This window comes from Delphinus delphis, chromosome 9 (genome assembly GCF_949987515.2).
Source record: "Delphinus delphis chromosome 9, mDelDel1.2, whole genome shotgun sequence".
Classification (NCBI taxonomy): domain Eukaryota; kingdom Metazoa; phylum Chordata; class Mammalia; order Artiodactyla; family Delphinidae; genus Delphinus; species Delphinus delphis.
The window spans coordinates 22,436,285-22,464,005 of NC_082691.1; the positions used below are offsets into that span (position 1 = coordinate 22,436,285).

At 42.5% G+C, this 27,721-nt stretch overlaps 2 protein-coding genes across 3 annotated transcripts in view; one reads left to right on the plus strand and one right to left on the minus strand.

The window, feature by feature from the left end:
• The window catches only part of PHTF2 (putative homeodomain transcription factor 2), a 163,112-nt gene extending 136,505 nt beyond the window's left edge, over positions 1-26,607 (plus strand). The window contains exons 22-29 of the mRNA XM_060020316.1: positions 7,292-7,432; positions 11,137-11,223; positions 19,189-19,323; positions 19,617-19,747; positions 21,455-21,571; positions 22,835-22,991; positions 25,114-25,328; positions 26,495-26,607. The gene's annotated coding sequence lies outside the window, so the exon portion shown is untranslated. The remainder of the gene's footprint in view (positions 1-7,291; positions 7,433-11,136; positions 11,224-19,188; positions 19,324-19,616; positions 19,748-21,454; positions 21,572-22,834; positions 22,992-25,113; positions 25,329-26,494) is intronic.
• An 83-nt stretch (positions 26,608-26,690) lies between these two features.
• The window catches only part of MAGI2 (membrane associated guanylate kinase, WW and PDZ domain containing 2), a 1,338,731-nt gene continuing 1,337,700 nt past the window's right edge, over positions 26,691-27,721 (minus strand). For both annotated transcript variants that reach the window (XM_060020317.1, XM_060020318.1), the window contains one exon: positions 26,691-27,364. In XM_060020317.1, coding sequence (XP_059876300.1) covers positions 26,715-27,364 — 650 coding nt within the window. In that variant the 3' untranslated portion in view covers positions 26,691-26,714. The remainder of the gene's footprint in view (positions 27,365-27,721) is intronic.

The window sequence follows — 27,721 nt, forward strand, 5'->3', positions numbered from 1 at the left end:
GTTTCCATCCTTCGCGCTCTGCTCCTCCAGGAAGCCTTCCTGGATAGTGCCCCGCCCCCACAGGCCCCTGAAGACCTGGACGGACCAGGTCCCAGGGCGGCCTCCGCTCGGCCTGTCTCTGGATCTTGGTCTTGTTCAGGGGCAAAGGGAGGCCAGGGAGGCACAGTAGCTGCAGTGAGGCGGGGGTCCTGGCAGCCTCAGGAGGTGACCGCGGCCTGGCCCTGGGATCTGGGTGCGGGTTCCCGTCTGGAGGGGACTGGGCCTCACCAGCTCCAGGGCTAAGAGCAGAGTGCCCGTGGTGGCTGTCCCCAGCTCATCCTCTTGTTTTAATTTTTATAGTAGAGCTTGATAGCATGAGTAGTGTAAATGTAACCGCCACACAAGGGTGAAATAAAGCCTAAGGATGCAAATTCTGAGGAAAAAAATTATAATTCATTTTTTTCCACCCGGGGTTATGATGGAGATAGGCTTCCTCTGCTGGGAGGTGAATTATTTTTCTGCCCTGAGGTCTCACAAAGGGTGTACCCCTCTTGAGGGTCCTGGCTCAGTGTGAGAGTCTGAGGTGCACCTCCTGCTTTGCATAGTCCAAGTTGTTTTCTCTGGTTCTCTGTGTAACAGAAGCATTGGACCTTCAGGGCAAACCAAGCTTGTTTGTTTGGTCTTGTTTTTCGGGTTATTTTTGGTTTTGTTTTCCATTTACTGTCTACAGACCTGGTTTTAGCTCACTGCTCCTGTTTTGCCCCTTGAACCTGATGATTTACCATATTTTCATTTGAGCTCAGCAATATTTTATTGTTTCCCTGTGTTATTGCAATATAATTGACATATAACATTGTTTAAGTTTAAGGTGTATAACATGATTGATATATGAACATATTGCAAAATGTTTGCCACACTAAGTTAACATCCATCACCTTATATAGGTACAGAGATTTTTTTCCTTGTGATGAGAACTTTTAAGATTTACTCTCTTAGCAATATACAAATACTGTATTGTATATCTTTCAGAGATACAGTACAGCATTGTTAACTATAGTCATTGTGTTTCACATTAAATCCCCAGAACTTACTTATCTTATAACTCGGAGTTTGTACCTTTTGACCACCATCACCCATTTCTCCCACCCTCAGCCCCTGCCTCTGGCAACTACCAATCTGGTCTCTGTTTCTGTGTGTTTAGTTTTTTTTAGATTCGATATATAAGTGAGATTGTAGAGTAGTTGTCTTTTTCTGTATGACTTATTTCACTTAGCATAATGCCTTCAAGGTCCATCCATATTGTCACAAATTGAGACGATTTCCTTCTTTTTAATGGCTGAATAATATTCCACCTGGTATATATACCACATATTCTTTATCCATTCATCCACTGATGGACACTTAAGTTGTTTCCATGTCTTAGCTATTGTAAATAATTCAACAGTACTTTAAAGAGTATGTTTGTTATAATTAATCCCGGATCTAGTATTCTCAGGGAGGAATTTTCATAATTGCAATCCATAATCCTACCAGAAGAACAGTCCCCACAAGTGTATGATTTTTCATAGCTGACCTAACTCCAAAATGATCTTAGGTGGCTTACAGACAGTGGTATGCTAGAGTCATCATGTACTGGCTTATAAGAAATTTATTGTTAAACTTTTAGGAATCTTGCAAGTCGTTTGTTAAACACAGCCATCATTAAAAATTAAATTATGTAAACTTACAATTAAACAAATCATATTAATAATAAATACTCAAATTCATCACTTTCTAATTATGTTTCACTGTTACTTACACTGTTGAGGTTATTTATGTCCATCGTATCTGTGTGGTGAAAATGCTACAGAAAGGTGTCCTACTGCACATCTCTTCCTAAATCCACTTCGAGCAACCTCATGTTGGTATCTTGAAATTGGCCATAGTGGGAGTATTTACACCAGGGAAATGGGCACACACTACAAATCAACTCTTTATTTATTGCTTTATTGATCATCTAGACTTCATATTATGATGGAGAGAATGATAACAGTGCAGAGTAAACACGGAAAGTGTGTCTTGTCCATAGTAGTTACATTATGAATAGCACAAAAAGTTGAGGAAATATTCTTCCAGTATTTGGAAGCAATTGATGAATTTAGCAAGACAGTTGCTTACATAATGAGGAATGAGTGGATTTCTGACACATGACATAGATCTTTGTTGCTTCACTTTTGTCTTCCTTGTTAAAGTAAATGGAAATGTCAACCAACATTGATGTCTAAACTATTCTTGATTATTGGTTGCAACCATAGGTTAGCTGTGGATAAAGGGTTTGACTAAAATCAACAAAAGCATTCTATGAGAATCAACTGGCTGCAAGGAATTTACAGTAAGAAGTATTGTGTATTTTCCTTTTGTTTACTGTGTATTATAGGTCATTTATAGCAGCAAATTTGGCATATACATGTACATTCTTTTCAGAGAACCAGTTGTGGAACATTCAGCAGCCCACCTCTGCTCATAGGGATGTACAGATACAATAAGGTAAGATTTGAAGTAGATGAGAAAGAAAAAGGAACAGCAAGGAGAGGGCCCCACTAGAGCTGCAAATGATGCTAACAGACAATTTCATATTACAGAGGGCAGACGTAGGCTATGGTAGGCCACAGATTTGCCTCTAAGCTTCCTAGCACATCTTATATAAAGGAAAATTTGATCGCGTACTGAATCTTCAGTGTTTGGGTCAGAAGTTGTAGCATTTTTCCTAAGCCAGGTCCAGAAGGAATTTTATCCTGAGGGTGTGTGTAGAGGAACAGTGTATTTTTATAAATATCAATAATGTCCTTAAAGCAAACCTCATTTAGAGTCACAGGGATGCTTCCGGGAGAGCCCCTCTCTGAAGGCTGAAAAATTCTTGCCAAAGTGTATTTCTTTTTTTTTTTTTTTTAATACATGTATTTATTTTATTTATTTATTTTTGGCTGTGTTGGGTCTTCGTTGCTGTGTGCGGGCTTTCTTTAGTTGTGGCGAGCGGGGGCTACTCATCGTTGCAGTACGCTGGCTTCTCATTGCAGTGGCTTCTCTTGTTGCAGAGCACGGGCTCTAGGCTTGTGGGCTTTAGTAGTTGTGGCACACGGGCTCAGTAGTTGTGGCTCGCGGGCTCTAGAGCCCAGGCTCAGTAGCTGTGGCGCACGGGCTTAGTTGCTCCGCGGCATGTGGGATCTTCCCAGACCAGGGCTCGAACCTGTGTCCCCTGCATTGGCAGGCGGATTCTTAACCACTGAGCCACCAGGGAAGCCCCAAAGTGTATTTCTGTAAGAGACACATATTGAAGTATTTGGGGGTGAAATAATATGAACTCTGGGACTTGTTTTAAAATTCTCCACAGAACAAAGGAATAAACAAACATCTGTTGAAGTGAATAATCGAAGCAAAAAGAGCAAAATATTGCTAAATATTGGAGCTGGATGATGGGCAGTTGGGAATTCATTAAATTCTTGTCTACTTTGAGACAAGATTGAATCTGATCCATGTGTCTCTTGTCATAACAGCTCCTCCTCCCTCTCCCCAACACACCTTATCTCCGCTTCCCCCTCCTTGCTATTCATGTGGTAGAAAAACTGGGTCTTTTGTCCTGCAGAACATCCCACATTGTGGATTTGGCTATTGCTTTCTCATGGTGACAAAAAGTATTACCTTAGCAGAGAAATCCATTAAACTCAGAGATTATCCTACAGGAGTGATACACGGGTCAGGAATGTTTTAGTGGAAACAAAAGGGAAGAGAAATGAGCCATCTGATCAGAGGAAAGGAATCACAGTAAACAGGGGCACAGCCCACAGGGAAGGTGAGGAAAATGGGGGCTGAAAAGGAGAGGACAGCCCAGAAGAAACACTCTAGATAAGCTTCATTTACTCCTGATTTCTGAGTTCTTTGTCTTCCAGCACCTCCCCTTCCTTACCCTGGCACCTTAACCCTCAGGCAGAGTGGTGGGGGTAGGTGTCAGGGACATTTTCCCCCTTCTGGTTGCACTGTCGAGCTAACACTTAAGCAATTTAAAAAAAAAAGTATTTCTCTTGAACCACATGCTTTTAAAAAAGGACAAATACATTTAAAATCAAACCAGTTTTGAAGAGGCAGCATCTTTTTTTTTTTTTTTTTTTTTTTTTTTTTTTTTTTGCGGTACGCGGGCCTCTCACTGTTGTGGCCTCTCCTGTTGCGGAGCAACAGGCTCCGGACATGCAGGCTCAGCGGCCATGGCTCTCAGGCACAGCCGCTCCGCGGCATGTGGGATCTTCCCGGACCGGGACATGAACCCATGTCCCCTGCATCGGCAGGCAGACTCTCAACCACTGGGCCACCAGGGAAGCCCGAAGAGGCAGCATCTTTATCATCTGCCATCCTTGGGATTCATTTCACATTCAAATAAATAGAAAACTACTTGCAAAGAGGCACATTACACCCAGATTTACCCAGTGGTAATTTACAGGTGGCATTTCATGCCATAACTTAATGGCACTTTATCAACATTGGATTTTCTGGGCTCACTGATTAGTTCATGCTATATGGAAAGTGCTTTGCCATAATTTTTCATTAGCTTCACAAGTTACGCCATTTGGAACCATGTAAGGTGGCTAATGTTTCAGTGATTTTCAAAAACACTTTTCAGTCAAGAAAGTCAAGCACCAAATGCCAGTGACTCAGGAACCATTAGACGTCTGAGACATGACCATGACTAAAGATTAGCTGTAACAGTATTTGGATATTTTAGAGTCTTTGAAATATATGAACGCTCATTAAACTAATGAAGATGAGCGTCAGCCCTGGGCTCTTCCTGTGGCTCAGCTGCGGCCAGAGGGTGGTGGCTTCCAGTCCAGGCATACTCACTGCCGACCCTGTCCCTCACTTCTCCTATCTGCTAAGGCAAATACTTCTGCTTCCCAGGCATCACAGAAGATGCCCTCACGTACTCTCCAGGAAGAACCGGTAGCAGTCTAAACCTGGGAGATGCTTGACAGCTGAGAAGATTGGTCTTCCTGGAGAATTGCCTGGAGGGTTTGTCTAGGACCTACCAGTGGATCTTCTCCAGTTTCTAAAAAATGAAATACAACAGGGTGAAATGGAATGGGAAACCATCAGAGCATGTGATAACGACAAGTACTATTTTGTGAAACCTTTGTTTCAATTATTTATGTAGGTATATGTGTGTACTGAGACATAATGTGGAATGTATTTTTAAATGTGAGCCAAGTCAAAAGGCCTTGAAGAATGCTGCTCTCAGAATGTATAATTTACTGCTGGAATAAGCCAGACTAGTAAGAAGCTGTTGCCTGGACACATCACAGTGGCTCCTGAAGCAGTGCTAGAACACTTCCATAATAACAAGTTTAAAACAATACAAACCTTTCCTCTCATGCCTTACCTCTCTGAGATATAGGTGAGCTTAATGAATTCCTCTGCTCAGGTAACAAGTTAGCATTTGTTCAGTATTCATTCACTCAACAAACATTTACTGAGACTGTTCAAGGCACTGAGAATATAATGGTGGGAGAAAAACAGACAAAAATCCCTGTCTTAGTGAAACTTGTATTCAAGAGTGGAGGCAGCACAGACTATAAGCAAAGGTAAATCAGTAAAACAGAAACTGTTCAGTGGCTGTAAGTGCTAAGGCAAAAAAATAAACGGAAAATGGTAACAAGGAGCATTTGGGGGCTGTACTTGTTTTCTGTTTTTCTGTATAACAAGTTACTACAAACTTAGCACGTTAAAACAGCACACATTCAAGACAGTATGGTACTGGCACAAAAACAGAAATATAGATCAATGGAACAGGATAGAAAGCCCAGATATAAACCCATGCACATATGGTCACCTTATCTTTGATAAAGGAGGCAAGAGTATACAATGGAGAAAAGACAGCCTCTTCAATAACTGGTGCTGGGAAAGCTGGACAGCTACATGTAAAAGAATGAAATTCGAATACTCCCTAACACCATACACAAAAATAAACTCAAAATGGATTAGAGACCTAAATGTAAGGCCAGACACTATAAAACTCTTAGAGCAACACATAGGCAGAACACTCTATGACATAAATCACAGCAAGATCCTTTTTGACCCACCTCCTAAAGAAATGGAAATAAACACGAAAACAAACAAATGGGACCTAATGAAACTTAAAAGCTTTTGCACAGCAAAGGAAACCATAAGACGAAAAGACAACCCTCAGAATGGGAGAAAATATTTGCAAATGAAGCAAGTGACAAAGGATTAATCTCCAAAATTTACAAGCAGCTCATGCATCTCAATATCAAAACAAAACAAACAACCCAATCCAAAAATGGGCAGAAGACCTAAATAGACATTTCTCCAAAGAAGATACACAGGTAGACAATAAACACGTGAAAGAATGCTCAACTTCACTAATCATTAGAGAAATGCAAATCAAAACTACAATGAGGTATCACCTCACACCATCATCAAAAAATTTACAAACAATAAATGCTGGAGAGGGTGTGGAGGAAAGGGAACCCTCTTGCACTGTTGGCGGCAATGAAAATTGATACAGCCACTATGGAGAACAGTATGGAGGTTCCTTAAAAAACTAAAAATGGAACTGCCATGCGGCCCAGTGGTCCCATTGCTGGGCGTGTACCCTGAGAAAGCCATAATTCAGAAAGAGTCATGTACCACAGTGTTCATTGCAGCTCTGTTTACAGTAGCTGAGACATGGAGGCAACCTGGGTGTCCATCAACAGATGAATGGATAAAGAAGATGTGGCACGTATATACAATGGAATATTCCTAAGCCATAAAAAGAAATGAAATTGAGTTATTTGTAGTGAGGTGGATGGACCTAGAGTCTGTCATACAGAGTGAAGGAAGTCAGAAAGAGAAAAACAAATACCGTATGCTAACACATATATATGGAATCTAAAAAAAAAATGGTTCTGAAGAACTTAGGGGCAGGACAGGAATAAAGACACAGATGTAGAGAATGGATTTAAGGACACAGGGAGGGGGAAGGGTAAGCTGGGATGAAGTGAGAGAGTGGCATGGACATATATACACTACCAAATGTAAAATAGATAGCTAGTGGGAAGCAGCCGCATAGCACAGGGAAATCAGCTCAGTGCTTTGTGTCCACCTAGAGGGGTGGGATAGGGAGGGTGGGAGGGAGATGCAAGAGGGAGGGGATATGGGGATATATGTATACATGTAGCTGATTCACTTTGTTATACAGCAGAAACTAACACAACATTGTAAAGCAATGATACTCCAATAAAGATGTTTTTTTTTAAAAAAAAAACATACATTTATTATCTTACAGTTTCTGTGGGTCCAGGAGTCTGGAGATGGCTTAAATGGTCCTCTGCCCAGCGTCGCACAAGACTGCAATCAAAATGCCAGCTGTGCTGAATTCTCATTTGGAGAATTAGCTGGAGAATAATCTTCTTGCAAGCTCATCCAGGTTGTTGGAAGAATTTAATTCCTTATAGTTGTATAAGTGGAGTCCCGGTCTTTTTTTTCTTTTGGCCATGCCTTGCAGCATGTGGGATCTTAGTTCCCCAACCAGGGATTGAACCCATGCCCCCTGCAGTGAAAGTGCTGAGTCCTAACCACCAGACCACTAGGGAACTCTCTGCCCTGGCTTTTTGATGGCTCTCCACTGGAGGCCACTCTGAGATCCTAGAGGCCTCCCAGTTCCATTGGCCCTCTCACAATGTGGCAGCTGACTTCTTCATGTCAGTAAGGAAAAGCTCTTGCTCTAGTCTGCTAAGATGGAGTGCTATATCATGTAATGTAATTATGGGGTGACAGCCCATTGTCTTGCTATATACTGTAACCTAATCAAGGAAGTGACATCCCATTACCTTTGCTCTATTTTATTAGAACCAAATTACAGGTTCTGCCCTCACCCAAGGGGAGGGGGATTTGAGGTGTGGCTCCTTAAGGGTCACCTTAGGGTACACCTAGACACAGTGAGGTTGCAGTTTTAGACAGGGTGGCCAGAAAAGGCATCCCTGAGAAGTATCATTTGGGTAAGGACCTGGGGAGGAGAAGAGGAAGAGAGTCATGTGGCTATCTTGGCGAAGAGCATCTTCCCAAGAGGAAAAAGCAAATGCAAATCCCCAAGGAACATGCCTGCCATTTAGAGACAAAATAGCCTGTGTGCTGATGAGAAAGATCAGAGAGGGACAAAAGGTGCTTGCAGGAGAAAAGAGAATAGCTGGAGAATTGTCTATGAATAAGCAAGAGGAATCTAGTGCAGAAGTGAGCAGGTTGACATTTGCTAGTAGCAAAGACCAGAAATTCATGGTAAAAGGCTTGGAGGCAGAGTATATGGGCACATATACAAGTGTAGCTATGGTGATGGGAACTTCTACTTTCTCACTGAACTAGGAAGCAAGGACATCTGCTGAGAGTGAGGATTAGGAAGGAGGTGTTAGCGATTTGAGGGGGGAACAAGAAGGATGACTATTTGAGGAAATAGTCATCCATGAGAATGGGATGGGAATGGCTCCCTCCCGGGAATGGACCAGGGAATGTCAGTCTGTTTGCTTGACAGCATACAAGGCCCACCTGCCCTTAGTGGTTATGAATTTAAGGAGAGACCAATCAGCATGGTTGGGTGCTTTTCACTGACCACAGTCAGTATATGTGGAGCTAGGCAAGATATATGCAGGGAGCTGGATTGAACCAGGGTTGTGGTTTAGGTAAGTGAATGTACAGAAGAAGAGAGGGGCGAGGTGCAAGGGAGTGGTTGTGGTGACTGACCATGGAATTTAAACTAGGTCAGATCCAGCAAGCAGAAAGTCAGTAAGGATACAGTTGGATTGAACAGCACCATCAATCAACTGGATCTAATTGACATTTATACAGTTCTCCTCTCGCAATAGCAGAATACTCATTCTTTTGATGCTCACATGGACGACAGAACACATTCTGGGACATAAAACATACCTTAATAAATGCAAAAGAGTAGAAATCTTACAAAGTATGTTCTCAGGCCACATGGAATTAAACTAGAAATCAGTAACAGAAAGATAGCTGGAAAATCTCAAAATCTTTGGAGATTAAACAACACACTTCTAAATAACATATGGGTCAAAAGTGAAGCCACAAGAGAAAATTTTAAAGTAAATGAAAATGAAATTACAACATCAAAAATTATGGGATGCAGTAAAAGCAGGGCTTAGAGGGAAATTTATAGCAATGAACGCATATATTAGAAAAGAATGATCGAGTCAGTTGACATGAGATTTAAGGCTAAACATTTTATGGAGGAGCATGGAGAGGTGCCGAAAGTGATATGAGATGCAAGAAAGACACCCTCATGGAACAAGAGAAGTAGGAGAGAAAACAGCCACCACTTGAGAGCCTGCAGGGAAAGCAGTGTCCCAAGGGGAAGCTAGGTTCCAGTGAGAGCACAAAGATGCAGGAAAGTTCAGAGAAGAAATCAAGGTTGTGGAGATTTTGCTGATGATTTTCAGAGAGCTCCGTGGAAGGGTTTCAGGGAGGGGGGTCAGAAAAAGGAGTGTCAGAAAGGAGTGGGTAAGAGTTTGAGGGTTAAAGGATGCCCAACCAAAGCAAGGTTAAGGGACAGGATGAGTTGGGGCAAGTTGTCCTGATGCTGCAAGAAGGGAGGTGTAGGGGTCTCCTGGGGACACACAGTTCTGTTGTCACACTGCATTGAGCTTGCAGTAGAGTGGCTTTACTCTGCGTGATCAAGTCTCTTCTGACTGCTGCCGATGGAGACCTGCAGAGGGCACCGTTTTCCTGAGCAGGGGAAACCATCCATGTCTGAGTCCACCAGAAAGAGTATGGGGATGAGTGGTGGTTAGGGTCTTTGAGGTTCCAAGGAAGAGTGAGTGACATGTGTGGCGTACCTTTGTCAAAGGAGGTTTATTGTAGGGATACTCAGGGAAGTAAGGAAGACAGGGAGCTAGGCCTCAGAGAGAAGGGTGTTGCTGGTTAGAAGACTGTGATACAGTTATTAATCAGACATACGTTTAGCGGCTATGCTGACAGACTCAACAGTGTTTCAAATAAGCAAGTGTCTTTGACTCCTAGTTTAGTGCTTAATCCTTTTGTGAAACAGCTGCTCTTGTCTCAGTTTTTACTGTTACCATTGCTGCTCATTCTCATTTCATGTTTTGTATTCAAATTCTCTGAGAGGATATCCAGTCAACTGCCCCGTCTAATCTACCCCTCCCTCCCTCCCTCCCTCTCTCTGTCTTTCCATCCCTGCACCCATCAGTACATCCAGTCATTTATTTATTCATTCATTTAGCAAGTATTTATGACACCTGAAACTAATATAATACTATATGTCAATTATACCTCAAAAAAAAAGCTTCTTTCAAGAAACAAAAACAAAGAAACAAATACTGATGGAGCACTTACTGTGTTTCAGGAACTGTTCTAGGAGACCAAAGTGATGAAAGCAGATAAAGATGAAGCTTACATTCTAGCGCATATAAACAAAAAATAAATGCATGAGAAGTGCTGTGGAGACAAAGCAGAGTAAGGTGGAGAGGAATATTGAGACAGAGAGAGGGAGAGATCAGGAAAGAGCTCTCTGATAAAGTGAGCAAAGGCCTTGAGGGAATTGAGGGAGGAAGCCATGCGGATATCAAGAGGAAGAGCATTGTGAGCAAAGGAAAGAGACAGTGTTTCAGGAAGAACAGGGAGCCAGTGTAGCTGGAGTGAAAGGAAGGTGGAGAGGAAGGAGGTGAGGTCAGGTAGGTGTGTGGAGGGAGGGCGATGGATGCTGAGCATAAGCGGGAGAGTGACAGAGTCTGACTTGTTTTATTTAATTACAGTCGTAGAGTTGTATTCAGGTTCATAAGTGATTAATTTTCTTTCTCAAAGTCTAAACAGAAATCCTATTCATATATAGTTTTTTGAAGTACAATTCACATTCAGTAAAATTCATCCTTTTGAGGATCTGCAGGGACACCACCCCTGCAGAGAACAAAATTCACGGATGCTCCAGTCCCTTAGTATATAACCTATGCAAATCCTCTCAAACACTTTAAACCATCTCTAGATATCTTATAGTACCTAATACAATGAAATGCTATGTAAATAGTTGTAAATGTAGTGTAAATGCTATGTAAGTAGTTGCTGGGACGCTGCAAATTCAAGTTTTGTTTTCTGGAACTTTCTCAGTCCCCCCACCGACCCCCACCGAATCCGAGGTTGGTTGAATTCACGGATGTGGAACCTGAGGAAAAGGACAGCCGACCACGTAGTTCTGTGAGTTTTGACAAACACATGGAGTCGTGTGACTGTCACCACAGTCAAGATACAGACGAGTTTCACCACTCACAGAGTTCACTTGGGCCCCTTTGTGGTCAGCACCTCCCCTCTCCACAGCCTCTGGCCACCACTGTCCTCTTTCCTGGCCTTTTAGTTTTCTGTCTTCAGAGTTATGGCTATAGAGCATCATACAAATGAAACTATACATTGTGTAGCCTTTTGAGCATGGATCCCTCCACCTGGCATAGCATATTTGACATTCATCTGTGTTACCATGTATGACGGTAGTTTGGTACTTTTTTGGCCACACCGCACAGCATGCGGGGATCTTAGTTTCCCGACCAGGGATCAAACCCGTGCCCCCTGTGGTGGAAGCGCAGAGTCCTAACCACTGGACGGACGGCCCAGGGAATTCCCTGGTCTTCTTTATTGCTGAGTAGTGGTTCAGTGTGTGCATGTTTCCAGTTTTAGATGAATAAGAAATAGAGTCACTATAAAAATTCACGTACAGGTTTTTGTGTGAACATAGGTTTGCATTTCATTTGGCTAGGTACCTCAGAGCAGGATTGCAGGGTCATATGGCAAGCGTATTTTACCTGTAGAAGAAATTGCCAAACTGTTTTCCAACGTGCTTGCATCGTTTTGCATTCCCACTATCCACGCATGTCACTTTTAAAATTTTAGTCATTTTAGTAGGTGTGTAGTGATATCTCCTTGTGGTTGTAATTAGAATTTCCCTAGTGACTAATAATGTTGGGCATCTTTTTTAATGTAATTATTCTCCTTCTGTATATCTTCTTTGATGAAATGTCTTTATAAATATTTCATGCCTTTTATAAATTGATTCTTTTATTACTGAATTTTCAGAATTTAAAAATATATTTATGATACAACTCCTTTATCAAATTTTTGTTTTGCAGATATTTTCTACCAGTCTATGACTCTCTTTTTTCCCATTTTTTTTTAACAGTGTCTTTTGAATAGCAGACATTTTCGATTTCTACTTGAGTCCAATTATCAAATTTTTAGGTTTCACATTTTGGTCTATGATCCATTTTGAGTCAAATTCTATACACAGTGTGAGGCATGCATCAAGGTACATATATATATATCCGTTGAAAAGACTGTTCTGTCTCCTGTGAATTGCCATGGAGGCTTGTGTCTGGCTGTGTTTATGGGCCCTTTTCTGTTGCATTGACCTGTGTCTGCCATTTCCCAGCACCTCACAGTGTTGATTACTGTAGCTCCGAGCTTCTCCCCTGGGGTCAGTTCTGCCTCTGCCCCCTCCCCCCATCCCAGGGTACCTGGCAACGTAGGGGGACATTTTGATGGTCATAATTGGTGGGTGGAGGTCAGGGATGTTACTAGACATCCTATAACGAATGCACAGGACAGCCTCCCACAACAAAGAATTATCCAGTCCCAAACGTTAATCATGTGGAGTTGAGGTGCTCTGTGTAGCTTTACAGTAAGTCTTGGAATGAGATAGTGCGACCCAAACAGAAGCAATTTTGGAGGAATGGGGAGAATATTATGAACGTACGAGGTTGCTGTGAGGATAAAGCTAGACAGTATATGTAAAAGTGCTGGGCACACAGCTTATGGTAATTAAATGCTAATTTCCTCATTATTTGTTACTGCTCCTGACCTTGACCAAGTTTTCTCCTCTTTGCAGTCCCTTTAGTGTGACTTCTGCTCTTGTCCAGGGCCTACATATTCGATTTTGAGACTCTCACCATGACAAGTACTCTGTTAATAGAGCCCTGCTTGTTTCTCCTTTGCACACACATGTCGCGCATGGCCTGGGGTAGGGCCTGGTATTTGCCGTCAAAGCAGTGTTTCTTTGCCCTTTGGCCACCTGCTCACTAAGGAGGTGTGCATGGTAAAGATGCTTAAGATCTCCTCCCAGCAAATTTCAAGTATATAATACAGTGTTATTTACTGTAGTCACCAATGCAGCTTCCTTTGTGAGGGTGGTTCATTCTGGTGCTAAATGGTCTGATGTACTGGACAAGAAGGTGAAAGCCTCAGGCTTTCCTGTTCTGTGATGGCCCTTCTGGGTCAGGTTGCCAAAGAGTAATGACCTTGCTGATGACTTTCTCTTGTCTTATGCTTATCCTGTGCTACATGGCCACCCTGTGTGGGCCCCTTGGCCAGGATGGACCTCAGCGCATTTGCTACACCTCCTCCAATCTGCAAATTTCCCCATGTGTGACATTAATTTAATTATTCTGTCGTTCATTTATATGTGCCAGTTATGGTGATATGTTCAAGGGTTATAGTAAGGAAGAAGATAGAAATGATTCCTGCCCTCACAGAGTTTACATTTTGACTGGACCAGAGGCATTAAGTAGCTTAATAAATAGTAAAGGTTTGTAAAATAAATTAGTTCTCCCATATTGTTTATATAATGTGAATTAATTTACATTTTGTCTATGCTGCTTTCATGCTAGAACGACAGCTGAGTGATTGCATCAGACACAGAATGGCCAGCATAGCTCAAAATATTTATTGTCTGACACTTGACAGAAGAAGTTTGTTGATCCCTGGTTGGATGCCTCAGATTTGTTCAGAAGATAAGGTCATTCAGGGATGCCCTTTGTGTTAAGGGTGAGGAGGGAAGCAGCATTGATGGAAACCACTTGTGGTCACAGCCTCTCATGGATATGATGGTTCATGGGAACATCTTCTTGTCCAATACATTGATCCATTTAGCTCCAGGCTGGACCACCTTCACAATGGAAGCTGCATGGTGACTGCAGTTAATAATATAGAATTGTATACCTGAAATTTGCTGGAAGTAGATCTTAAGCGTTCTCACCACACACACACACACACACACACACACACACACACACACACAAAAGTTAACAGTGTGAGGTGATGGATGTGTTCATTAACTTGAATCATTTCACAATGTGTATGTATATCAAATCATCATGTTTTACACTTTAAATATATACAGTTTTATTTGTTGGTCATTTCTCAATAAATCTGGAAAAAATCCACCAAAACAACTCAAAAAAAGCTGGAAAAATTCCCATGTCACCTTATCCTAAAACTGTTTCTAGGAGAGAGGAGGAAATATTCTTTCTTCTCATGGAAAAAAATACAAAAAATACTCTGAGTCAGAAATGTCTGTTTGTCCACCAAAATCTGTCCTCCCAATTTCATAGTGTGGAGTGGGAGCTGCCAGACAGATGTCCAGTCAGGAACTGCATTTCCCAGAGTCCTTTGTGTCAAGTGTGCCCATGTGACTAGTTATGACCAGTGGAATAGGAATGGGAGTGACCTGCCATTTGTAGGCTGGGACTTCAATGGAATGCTCACTGAAGCCCTCTTTCCCCTTTGGCTCTCTGGATGTAGAGGGCTCTGAGGTTCTAGGGCAGGACTTCTCAAAATTCTGTGTGTGTTGGTGTCACCCATATCTGGAGATCTTCTTAAAACACTGGCCTGGTACAGTAGGTCCAGGGCAGGGTCTGAGATCTTGCATTTCTAACAAGCTTCCAGGGGATAGCGGTGCTGTTTGTGCTCAGACCCTCTTTCAGAAGCAAGCAAGGCTCTAGGGGATGGTGGAGCCATAGAATGAAAGGAACATGTCTCTGAATCACTAAATAAGGAAAATCTCCGTCTTCAACCAGCAACTCCTGGTCTGTTACCTGAGAAATAAGCCTTTGGAGGTGGGAGTGGATTTGTTACAGCAGTCTTCTGGGAGTGGTTCAGAGGATTCACTGCTTCTGTTTGAAAGTGTCTTGGCAGAATAATTTAGGACAAAATCATTGCTGGCTGCTCCACCCCTTTAATGTGGGTGCCTGTTCCAGATAACTCCTTCGTTTTTTAAGATATCTATACCTAACTATATTTTAAGACCTACCAAGGCCTTACACCATTAGCTCCTTGATAATAGAAATGGTTAAGAAAAAAAAAAATCTGGGTTTTGTATTTGTTGACTTTGATTAAAAACAGAGTGAAAATGTTTGGGGATGGGTTGTGAATGATCTGCTGCATCTGGCAGGAAGGTTAGTGGAGAGCAGACCATGAGGGTCTTTGATCCTGGGAGGTCAATGTAGGGAGTTCAGGTAGAGTCCCTTAAGCAAGGGGCCAGCGGGTGAGTATCAGGGCCCTGGTACAGGCTGCAGGGCTGAGGCTGGCTGGAGGAGTCGAGCCCAAAGTGTGGTCACTCAAAGGCTGCTTGACACGAGTGACAGGAGCCTGGGCAGGGAGTCAGATGGGATACAGGTGTCTTTGTGTGTGTGTGTGTGTGTGGTATTGGGAAGAGTTGCGGTTGGAGCAGAGAGGCAGAGGGAGTCTGGACCAGTCCAAGGCCAAAACCCGCAGGGGCCTTTTGTCTGCTTCCAGCAAACATTTACAGTGGGGAGGTCAAGTTCATCTGAGGGACCCTGACCCGCTGGACCCAGTGTGCTAGAACTCAGCTAAGGATGCTAGTGGAAAGTCTCTCCCTGGGTTCTGAGCAAGGAAGGTTGGAACAAGAAGGCTTGCCCTGTCTCTGCTGCTCTCTGGTCCTGACCTTACCTTCATGAAATAAGAGCCAGAGCTGGGTCTTCTCAAGGCCTGCTGGCTTTGGGACAGAGCTGGGCCTGAGCAAGAACAGGAGAAAGTCAAGGGGAAACAGTTACTGGGTTTATTTTGGGTAAAGCACCTGGTTGAGTTGCAGAAGCTAGCCTTCATTCCAGGTGGTGTTCAAATATAAACATCAAGCCCTTTCAGAATTTTGTAAAAATAGCAGCAAACTTGAGAAAAATTGCAAACTGTCTACTCTGACTAGTCAGGGCCACTTACCATGTTGAAAGCCATTTTTATTCAAGGGAAACTGTATTGGATTTAGACATAAGGCCGGTTTTTAAAAAAATTATCCAACCTTCAGCAAGTATTTCACTGAGTGCCTATTATGTCAGGCACTGTGAGGGTTAATTGTAGAAACACAAGATGAATCTTCAATCCACATCCTGATGATGGAGAAAAGAGCAGAGAATCTATAAGAGTTGTGAGCCTGTTTACTGATTAGATACCTGCCCAGGAAAGCTCTTCGAAGAGTTGAAATACACCAGCAGGGCCTCCTGAGTCCTCCCGGAAAGGCTGGTGGCTGCCTGAGACAGGAGCTGGGAGAGGCTGAGCTCAGTGTCGGCAGCCTGTGAGGGCTGCAGCCTCCATCAGAGGATGGAGAAGGGAGAGAGGCAGGGAGCAGGGAGCATAAAGGTCGTCTCCCCTCTAGCCCCGTGTTCTGTATGGGACCCCACATCACATCAGGACGTCCTGCCCAATGAATACCCACCAGTGGCCTCCTGCTGACTGTTGCGTGGAGGCCCAAATGCTGGCCAAGGCCGGTTAGGCCCTGTGAGATCTTGACCCCGCAGCTCTCCAGCCTCCTGCAGGCAAGTTCTCCAAATCCTCTGCCCTCAGGTGACCGGCTGCTGTCGGGCCTCAGATTTGCCACCTTGGCCCATGTGCCCCTTCCTCTAGGGTGGCTGAACCATCCCGGTTTGCCCGGGACTGAGGGGTTTGTTGGGATGCCCACTCGCAGTTTTAAAGCCAGGACCGTCCTTGGCGAACTGGGGAAGGCGTGCGGTCTCTGTGGGGTGGGTAGTGCCTGTCTAGTTTAAGATTATAGTCTCAGCCCTCTGCACACTGCCTGGCACATGGCTGACACCTGATAAATATCTGTTGAGTGAGAATTCCAGAGCACCACTGCAGATGTTTTTATGTCCCTCAGTTGATAAGAACAACAATTTAAAAATGTATATGTGTCAAATATTTACCCTGTGCTCAAGTCAGAGTCCCTGACTAGTTCTTGGCACCATGACAGGTGCTCACGTCTCCTTATCTCTCGCCTGGAGGATGTCAGTACCTGCCAGAGTGTCTCCCACCTCCACTGTACCTGGACAGGACTGCCAGGGCTTCCTCCCAGAGCCCAGGGCTGAGTTCATCTTTTCTTTGTTCAGAAACCTCTAATGACTCTCAACTGCTCCCTAACAGCATTTGTGATCTCCTTGACCCTACCTGTGTTTATCTTTCTCTCTCTCTTTCTCTCTCTCTCTCTCTCCCCCCTCCCCCTCTCTCCCTCTCGCTCTCTCCCTCTCGCTCTTTCGCTCTCTCTCTCTCTGTGTCACAGTGTCAGTCAAAATAAACAATTCACTGTTTCTCTAACCTACTTCCAAGTTTCTGAACTCTGACTTCCCTCATGCTGTTCTATCCCTTACACCTCCTCTACCTTTTGAAATTCTACCCATCCTTCAAAACCCAACTGAAATGCCCTTTATCCAGGATGACTTCTAACTGCCTCCAACCATTTCTGCATCCTCCAGAGTCCAGCACGTCATGCTTGCTGCTTTCCGTCTTGATCGCCTAACTTGAGAATAGGGGCCTGTGTTCTGTTCACCTGTAATGTTTTATGTATAGTAGGTATTCAACACTATTTAAAAACTTTTATTAAGCTGAGTTAAGTAGGTTTGCCCAAGTGAGTGCTCCTTTTGCTTCACGTAGCCCCTAAAATAATCTTATAAAACTCTAGGTCTGATTTCATTTTTAAGTTGACATCCACATTCTTATCACAAATTTAAATATTGCAAAGGATGTGTTTTCTCTTTTATATATGCTTTAAGTATATTTTATTTAAACCTTATAGTTGTAGATTTAACTCATTCAGCTTAATGGAAAATAACTGCCGTATAATCTAGCTGGCAAAGCCAGTCTTTGTGGTCAAGCCAGACAAATAGCCAAACCACACGTTCAATCAGAAAAAGTCTGACTTTATTTTAAAACTCAGGTAAACGTGGGTGCTAATTCTTAGATAGATAGGAACCCTACCAGGGCTCTTGGATTGAAGGAAGGCATTGCCTACATCAATTCTTACTCTGTAGTTTGCTCTCCTGACTGTCCCTCAGGAGGGCTGCATTCTCCAGTTGTCACTTTGTTTAATGCCCGAGAGGTTTTACACTTCAGGTTGATGAACCAGAGTAAAATTTAGGTTAGGTGATAGGTCCGCCTTTCTTCCATAATGCAAAGGGTCCTTGTGTAGGGCAACTGGGAATGGGCAATTGGCAGTCCGCAGGTTTGAAATGCATAAAAATGGAAGTTGAAGTTCTGGAAATAGATTCCATTTAAGCCATCCGTGCCTGTGTATCTCCTAGAAAGACTCTCTGCCCCAGGAACGTGTGTTCCTCAGTGTGAAGGCAGTTGACCTAGGAAGAAATCATAGCGGAGGTTGCATTTCCTTTCACATGGATAAACCTTGTTAGGGTTTTAGAAAATTTACCTTCCACTCAATGACAAAAGGTCACTTTGTTGCTTCACAAGATTCCCAGGTTCTTCCAGGTGAAATCACTCTCCAAGAGGCAGTTTCATCAGAAGAAAAGATCACAGAAAACTCTCAGAACCTTTTAAAACAGATACGGCTCTCATTTGTGGTTGCCAGTTACCCTCCCCAGGGTGGTGGGACAGACTTCAACTTTTCTGGAGTGCCTGATCACTGGGCTGCCTGGGTGATATGCTGCCAAATGCCCAGGAAGAGGTCAGTGTAATCCTAGGTTGTTGCTCCATTGTTTATACCCAAATGTTTACAAACTACAGCTGCTATTACCACCAATAATCATAATCATCTCTACACATTTAATTGGTGCCCTAAATAAACTAGACATGATGCAGAATCACGCACTGTCATTAGACATAGTGCTCTTACTAGTTTAAGACTTGGAAAGCACTCTGGTGATTTTATAGGCATCGTGTCTGGCACTATGGTTAGCTGAAAAAGAAATCTCTATTAAATCCAAATTCTTCAGCAATTAGGTCACTCGATTTCGCTGTGAGTTTGGCCTAAAAAATAGTATCAGTAGGGCAGGGGCAGATTCATCTTTGGGGATCCCCAAGCTTGGGGGGAGACTCAATATGAAAGAAAATGTAAAGTTTCAAGTAAGCTTTAGGGCTTATGCAAGCTTGTTTCTTCAGCTTCACAGCAAACGCACCTCTACTGCAGGAACATCAATCAGGTTTCTGGTCGAGTGCCTGACGCTTGGAGTACACATTCGAAGCTCTTCTAGGCACGTACAGACCTCAGGAGCCACACACTTCACAGTTTCTGGGGTGTGTATGATCCACTGCTTGGAAGGTGAATCAGATCCTGATGAAAGCGAGGGATTCTCTGCTGAAAGCCTGGCTGTTGTTCCAAGACAGAGGCTGCAAATTGGTGGGCTGTGGGCCAGTCTCTGTCTGCAGATGGCTTGTTGTGGTAGTGTCTTGTCTTCCTGTTCAGTGTTTCTTAAAAATGTGAATTAAACCGGTCAGACTTTAAAAAAAAACATCAAATTTCATTTAAAAAGCTGATTTCTTTTTTTTTTTCTTGTTTTTTTTTTTTTCCTCACTTGGGAAACTGAAAGTTCCACAGTGGACTTGGACTTGACAAAATGACAGCTTCAGAGGAGGGATGTGCTTGTTGCTCCGCCCAGTCTCCACCTGGCTCTCTTCGCTTTTTATTTTCCGGCCTGACCTTGGAAACATGTGATTCATGGTGAGACCCTTGTCCTTCCAGGCCAGGCTCCTCACTTGCCTGGCCCTAGTGCTGCTCTGCCCCTGCCCTAATCTCTTTGGTCTCTGACTTGTGGTCTTTTTGATGCCCTAATGACTTTTATTTTCTTTTAGAATAGTAATCAGATGTGCAAAATTAATATCTACACCTCATTTTGTTAACTACATTGTTTTATGTGTCTTTTGCTTTTTCAGCTTGCACTTGGCCATTCTCAGATTAGTTCATAAAGAACGACATATATTTATTGTAAATATCTCAACTTTTGTGCTTGATTTCACACTTTGTATCAGCTTCTTCCCTTTTCTAAGAGTGATACATAGATTTAATTAATTTTTTTTTTGGAGATTTAATTTTTAAAAAATTCTATTGGAGTAAAAAATAGCTTGGGAATTTTAGGTCTCCTGTTGACATCAGTGGGAAGTCTTGACAGCACTAGGGTTGAGAACTGTTTCTTTGGGTTGTAATCTCCTTGATGGCAGGGTTGTCATCATCCTATTACTATTACTTCATAGAACTCTCTCTTCTCCCTAGTGTAGGTATTGTAATATGTTGCAGACGGTTTTCTTGGCCATTCATTTTGGACCTTTACACTGCTTTTCACTAAATGTTGGCTTCTGCATAAACTTGGGATTTTGCATGACAAAATTTCAGAATTAAAAGGAAAAAATGTGATGGAATTTACTGGTAATTGATACCTTAAATCCTTTTTGAAAAAAAGGCTCAGTATCAATCAGTGTAGCAAGCAACAGAAACATACTGCCAATTCATAAATGATGTAGTCAGCTGACAGGCAAATACCAACTAGATTGTATACAAGAAAACTCTCAGTTTACTTGGGTGAAAAAAGTCAACAGATATTGCCCTGGCAATTTCACTGTATTTAAAGTCAAGTTTCAAAGAAGTCCTGTTTGGGGCATTAAACGTATCCTTTGAATAATCTGTGAGAACTGCAGTTTTTAAAACTCAAGTCAACTTCCAGTAATTATTTCCTTCAAATGAGCACTGCCGACAAAAGAGTTTTGTGCATGGTCAGGGTTGGCTAAGTTTAGAATAAATTTAGTGGAGTAAATGAATTTTAAAAGTAAGCTGGTGCAAAACTTGAATTTGGTTTTTATCTCTGTTAGGAGAAAAGTTTTCTTAAAATGTTGAGCTGCCTTTGATAACAGATTTTAAGTTTCTTTACCTTTTAAGTGATCTGATCTGTATTTGCCTTTGAAATCTTTTACTGCCACTTTGGTTAAGTGAATATTGTTCCACAGTGGCCTATGATCCTATCTGACCAAGTGTTTTAAAGCTTTTTGATTTTTTTTTTTTTTTTACAAAACTTCCCAAATCAAATCCTAATGAAGTTCTTTTAACCCCTAGCTAACTTTGGAATGCTTCCAAGGGTCCCTGAAACACCCCAAAGAGAGATATCAAACTAATTAGGTTCATTTGGTAGATTAAATTACATGGGAAGTATTGTCAAATGAGTAATAAGTCTTCTTAGGTTATATTAATGGGAAAATGTTATTAATATAGGTGTTCTAGAAATTATATGGAATTCTTGAAAATCTGGTATCTCCTGGTAAAATTATCAGTCATAATTCTAGTTATTAAAGTGTTGTATGTCACAGCAGTAACCAAGTTTCTTTGTCAATTGCATTGTAATCATATTTTAAAGGTGCCTTAAATCTTTTATCATTATAGACAGTTATGGTTTCACTCTGATGCTTTTACAAAAATGCTTCCTCTTCAAGAAGATTTCCAGAAAGGACTTTTTGACAAATACAGGTTTCTGACTTTCAGACCATAACACTGAACTGGGTAAGAAATTAAAGAATTCTAATGGGAAACCTGATGGCTTCATAAAACTGTTAACAGTAGGACTGAGTGAACTGGTGACTATGGCTATAATTTTTATGGTTTCTGTCTGAGAAATAATTGGTTTTAATCTGTGTTTTCCAGATATAAGGAAACCCTTCTCCTCAAGCTAATTATGACTTATAGCAGTTTGGTAAATTATACCTTTGTAAGCAGAATTGAAACATTTATCTTGCCTCTCTATCTGATCCCTCCAGAGATCGGAAACGCATAGGTTCCCAGTAGCTTTATCAGATAAATTAGGAAGGACACCTCCTAACAGGTGCAGGAATCTCAAAGTATTTGGGGACCGTGAAAAAGGAGGAATTCACCTAAATCTGTAAGACAATGTCTGTGACAAGCCGTGGGCATGACTTTCCTAGCCCTGAGAGGCCTTTTAAAAGTTCAATCTGACATAAGCGAGAGAGTGGCATGGACATATATACACTACCAAACGTAAAATAGATAGCTAGTGGGAAGCAGCTGCATAGCACAGGGAGATCAGCTCGGTGCTTTGTGACCACCTAGAGGGGTGGGTGGGATAAGGAGGGTGGGAGGGAGGGAGACGCAAGAGGGAAGAGATATGGGAACATATGTATATGTATAACTGATTCACTTTGTTATAAAGCAGAAACTAACACACCATTGTAAAGCAATTATACTCCAATAAAGATGTAAAAAAAAAGTTCAATCTGAGACTCCTTATAAAAGTTCTAGCAAACCCATTTTTTTAAAAAAAGAAAAGCCTATATGATCAATTACATTTATATAAATCATCAGGCCAAGTTTATTGAGACTAGACTTACTTTACAAATTGGTCTTAATTTGGCTATATTTGGTAGAAATAAGGGTAATTTTAGAAAAAGTTATGTTTCAGTGAATATTAAATTCTAGTTTTGTTGGGGTCTGCATTTACTGCCTAAGACTGACTTCTCAGATAGTTCCTTGCTGTCATTAATTCCTTGCTGATATTAATGTTAATATTAAATTTAACTGAGTCATTAATAGGACACTCTTAAGTCTGTTTCTGAAGCTTATATCATCTATCTTTGGATGAAGATCAGATGTCCCAAGACCTGTAACCAGGTCATTATGTGTACTGAAAAAAGACATCTTTTAAAGGACCATCTCCAACCTAGATGGAAAGACCCTTATCAGGTACTCTGCACTAGCTCATGCACAGCAAAACTGAAGGGAATTGACTCTTGGATTAATATTTTCACATAGAAAGGGCCCCTGCACTGGACTGGTCTATAGAGAGGGCTGCTGATGTCAAAATCACCTTAAAACAACGCTCAAACAGAGGAGAAACTACACTCATACCAGGATGAGAGGAAAACAACATTGGAAGTAGACAGCTGGCCTAAGATGCTGCACCTGACCCGTAAGATCATTTATTGTGTTTTCTTGACTTCTTGGACCTTTGTATAAGAATCAAATGTTTTTCTATCATGGGCATGATCCTATGCTTGTTTTAAAATTCAGTCCAGTCGTTCGGTTTGTGACCTGTGTCTCATACTTCTGGGTTACCTTGGTGGATTTCTCCTGTCCAAGGCTCTGATTGGTTGGCTCTTAGGAAATTTATTCTAAAAGAAAATTATAGTTCTGTTCAGGACACTATTGATATTACTAGGTGGGATCCCCTCACCTGGGCAATTAATACTACCTGCTCTGACCCTGGCCATAAGTATGAATTTTCTTTTACAGTCACTCAAGTTCAATCAGAGCAAGAGACAAAATTTCAGCCAAAGCCTATAACCTCCCAAAATTATGGGATGGATTTATGTGGTTAACACTAGGCTATGGTCACTTAAGTTTAAAGGCTCCCTATGTTGGGTACAATTAAACCATACTAAGGATAACCAGCCTAGTGACATGAGGAAATCGGGCTGGGCGCCTTACAGACAATGCCAGTATATGATTTCCCTTAGAGGCAAGGATTGGTACAGAACAAACTAAGTCAGACAACCTGGGGATATGACTAATGGAAGCTCTCGACTTAAATTCTTACTTAGGACCTTACTAATACTGCTAGCTATGTTATTTGTATATTGCCTGTTTTACAAAACTGTTGTTTCCTGCATTATCACATGTGTGACTGAACCTCTGATAAAATGATGTCTAGGTGACTTGAAGCAGTTGACCACATATATAGTTCTATATGAGAACAGTGATTTTAATAGTGTAACTCTAGATATGGGAAGAAGCAGCAAGAGGGAATTTTTATTTCCTGGACTGTAACAGACTAGTAAGACAGGTGGTCCAGCGACTTTTGACTACTGTTAATAAGGCCTAGTCCAGTAATAGCACACTGAGTGGCCTATCAGTGAAATCCTCGCCTGACTTAGGAATGAGCATTCCTAGCACCATGGGACGAAACGGTCATGAAATGCCTCCCAAACCATGGTTGAATTTATGACCATGAGGCGGCCCTGCCAACTAAAAACTGGCACTTGCCATCTGCCTCTACAAGGATTAGGTCAGTAGCCACGGTCGTCACTGACCTTCAGCACCCCCTGAATGGAGGCCAGGGTGGAGATCAGGAATGAGCACTCTGTGCTCTGGCAGAACAGGTCTTTGGATAGTTAGATATTTTCAGGAAAATATTGTATGAGTCCAAATCTTGCATCTCCTCATATCTAGAAAAGCAGTAAAATCATTAATGGGGACATGTGCTCCTCGTGACTGGCAGCAAGCCTCTGTGAAAATGTGTGCCTGACTGCACATACCCCCGCTTTGCTAAAATCTTATATAATACCTCTCCCCCCACCTCTTTGGAGCAGTTTCTCAGAGCTATCTGAAATGCTGTCTCCTGGGCGATAGTCCTCATTTTGCCCCAAATAAAACTGAACTCACAACTCTCACACTGTGCTTTTTTTTTTTTTCAGTCGACAACACACAGCCTATATAGTTGGAAAAAGAAAATATTTTTGGATATATATTTTATTTGACAGTGTTTTAGAATATCATACAGTAAACAAGATTTCTGTAAAAGTTAATTTATCCATAGTGGTGCGTTTCATAAAAATAGTTGCTCACTTACAGTCTTTCTGTGACTATTAATACATGTAATTATATTTATAGAGATACAGCTGTACAGGGTAAATTCACAGCTAACACTACACAGAAATATTATTTGGAATGGGGTTTAGATGATGTGCTGTCTTCACAGGTTATGGATTACAGCTGCATAAAGCAATTACTGCACAAGTAGTAGCTGTGAACTGTGCAAATTAGAATTTATGCAAGCGTAATCTCAATTTTTTTATCCTTTTGTAACACATGGAAAATAAAGGTCAGAGGATACAGTACCGGGACGTGCAGCTACACTACAGAAGCATTGTCCAAAACCAGATTCAATAAATTAATGGCAAACTATACTGGATCTGTAGTCCAGGGGAGAAAGAGAGTAATTGAGATTAAACCAAAAGTACTGTAAACTGCTACATGTGTTTGTGCTTTAGTTTATGATGACTAGGTTTCATTTTTGGAAATTGCTTTTACAGGCTGCAAGACTCTTCACTTGAGGCTTTCAACCATATTCTCCTCTTGTCAAACAACTAAACTACACCTATGCTTGATGGAAATTAAACAGCTGGTGCTCAGGATACTACAATTACAAAGAGAGGGAAAGAGTCAACCCAAGGAAGCTGTTACTTGTGACTGCCTGTGATGGGACCTGATCTCCCTGTTTTACTTATTTGACTTCAGGTGCAGGGAGGTAAGGCTTATTTGCATTTGAACTCCTGTAAAGGGCAGAATATGGGGAGGATGACACCTCATTCATTCAGGTCATATTAAAGAGAAACTGCCCTCTGAAACATTTGCCTTTTAATATGTGCAGCTACAAATAAGAATGCATGGATAATTAACTGAAGGTAAAATTTTACAAAGAAAGATCAAAACAGCAGAGAAGAAAGGCAATCCTTAGAGATACTAGGGTATCTACCATGGATGAGGAAGATAAACAAAGATCTAGACAAAAAAGCAAACCAAATGGAAATAAAAGGAGAAATAATAAGACATGCTAAAAAGATCCATGTTCTTTAATGAAAAGAAATGGGTCATACTAATGATTTTTTAATATCAGAGAGAGATTCATTGTAATCTGAGAAATACAGGAGAAATACTTTGCCTCTGCTCTATCAAAGTGAAAATGAAGTAATGGAAGACAGCAAAATGAGTGAAATGTAATGTTGCTGTCAAATAAGCTGCTAACTCTGAGACAACAGGAAGGCCTTCTCATAAAGGAACTGCAGCGTTGCCAATCTCAATTTAACAAATTGTGGTCCTTTAGTTATAAAATTCCTATTTTAGATGAAAACCAATTAAGATCTATGAGCTAAACTGCAAAATTTTGACTTATGGCAGACTGTTCCCTAGGATACAATTTTTAAAACTTTTTTCCTACCACTGAAAATGCACAGAAACGTGATCACAGAAATGGCAGTAAAAATGGCATCACACCAATGAATTCACTAGATTTCTAATTCATCCTGCAGTATGCAGGGGACATTGCTGCTAAAACTGGTGATGGTGCCACAAGTGAGCCATGGAAACGTGTCATGGGTGAACAGTTCTGAATGTTTCAAAGAAACCTCTTAACCCCTGTCTAGATATGTCCAGAACAATTTATTTACAACTCTTCAGATTAAAAGATATAATCTTGTCTCAGTTTCAGCTTGCTCCGTGCAGTTTGATTTTTAAGGCGATATTCCAGTTTGTGATTGCTCTTAACTTGTCCAGTTTCTTGATATGTTTCTTGATATAAAGTTTGGATGACATCCAAATCCTTCATGCAGTGGGGGAATTTTGTTCTTTCTTGTTTTACTAAAGCTACACTGCACTCTCTGTGATGTTCTTCACGTTATTTTGGTTCTTCCATAGCTGCCAAAGCCCCCGCAGTGGAACTGGGAGCTTCAGGATCAGTTTGGGTCTGCCGTGGATGCCATATGGACCATGCTTGTTGACACGTGGGACTTCATGTCGGTGCTCCCAAGCCTTGGTGCCTCGTGGATTTATGCACGTGACAGTGAAAATAAATTAAAACACCATGAGACGGAACCTAAGAAGAATGGCCTGCAGGTATTGAGGCGGGGCAGTGGGCTCATCTGCCTGCGGCCGAGGCGCCGGGTTTGAGGATGCCCGGCAGCTTGTCGGAGCCTGGCACCTTCCAGGGCCCTGGCGCAACAGCAGCCTTGCGCACAGGGGTTCCCCCTGAGGGCCGCGTGCCCTGCCTGGGCCCCGCACGTGTGCCTGCCCTGCCCTCGGCCTCCCGCACACCCGCGCCGCAGCCTGGGCCCACGAATGCAGGTGCCATTCCGGGGCCTTCACGCCGGCCGAGCTCGGGGCCCACTGCCGCATGCAGCCCCTCCTTGCTGCTGGCCCGTGCTGCGTCCACTGCTGTGGGCCCGGGTGCCCTGGCCTCTGAGGAGGGCCTGCTGGCCTCAGGCTGCCCCTGGCCACCAGGCACCTCCTCGAGCCTCGGCTGCACCGCCCGCTGCGGGCTTGCCGAAAGCTCACTCTGCTCCCCGAGGCGCTGCTTCTTCTGGCTGCCGGCTGAAAGCTCCTTTGGTTTCCTAACGTCGTGTTCCCTTTTGATATCCCAAGTTGGGTCTGGGCTTATCTGGTTGTTAGGGTCGGATGGTGGGGCTGGATGTGATGGAGAGAATGGAGAGAGGACGTCCTCGAGGGAGGCGCCTACTTCCGGCAGACCTGGGGAGGCAGCAGCGGGAGAACTCCAGGAGCTGGAATCGTCTGTGGGGCAGGAAGCACAGGCGTTAGAGCCGTGCAGCACATGCTTTTCACACTCCTGCAACCTCCCTCCACATTGGGAATGAGAGAAGGCGGCCAGGGGCCACTCCTCTCAAGGTCCCAGGCCACTGCCACCCCCGCCCTCACTGCCAGGAGGGCAGCTGACCTTATCCCTGGGGATTCTGTGTTCCCCATCCTCTTTACACCACCCCTTCCCTCTTTGAGTGTTCAGGAAGGTGGTTACAAAGCTCAGGCCTAACCCATCCCATTGTCTCGGCCCCTTCTAACTTCCTGCAGTGTCATCAGGTCTGCCAGCCCTGTGTGGATATCTGACTTGGGAGCACCTGAATCAGTGGTTCT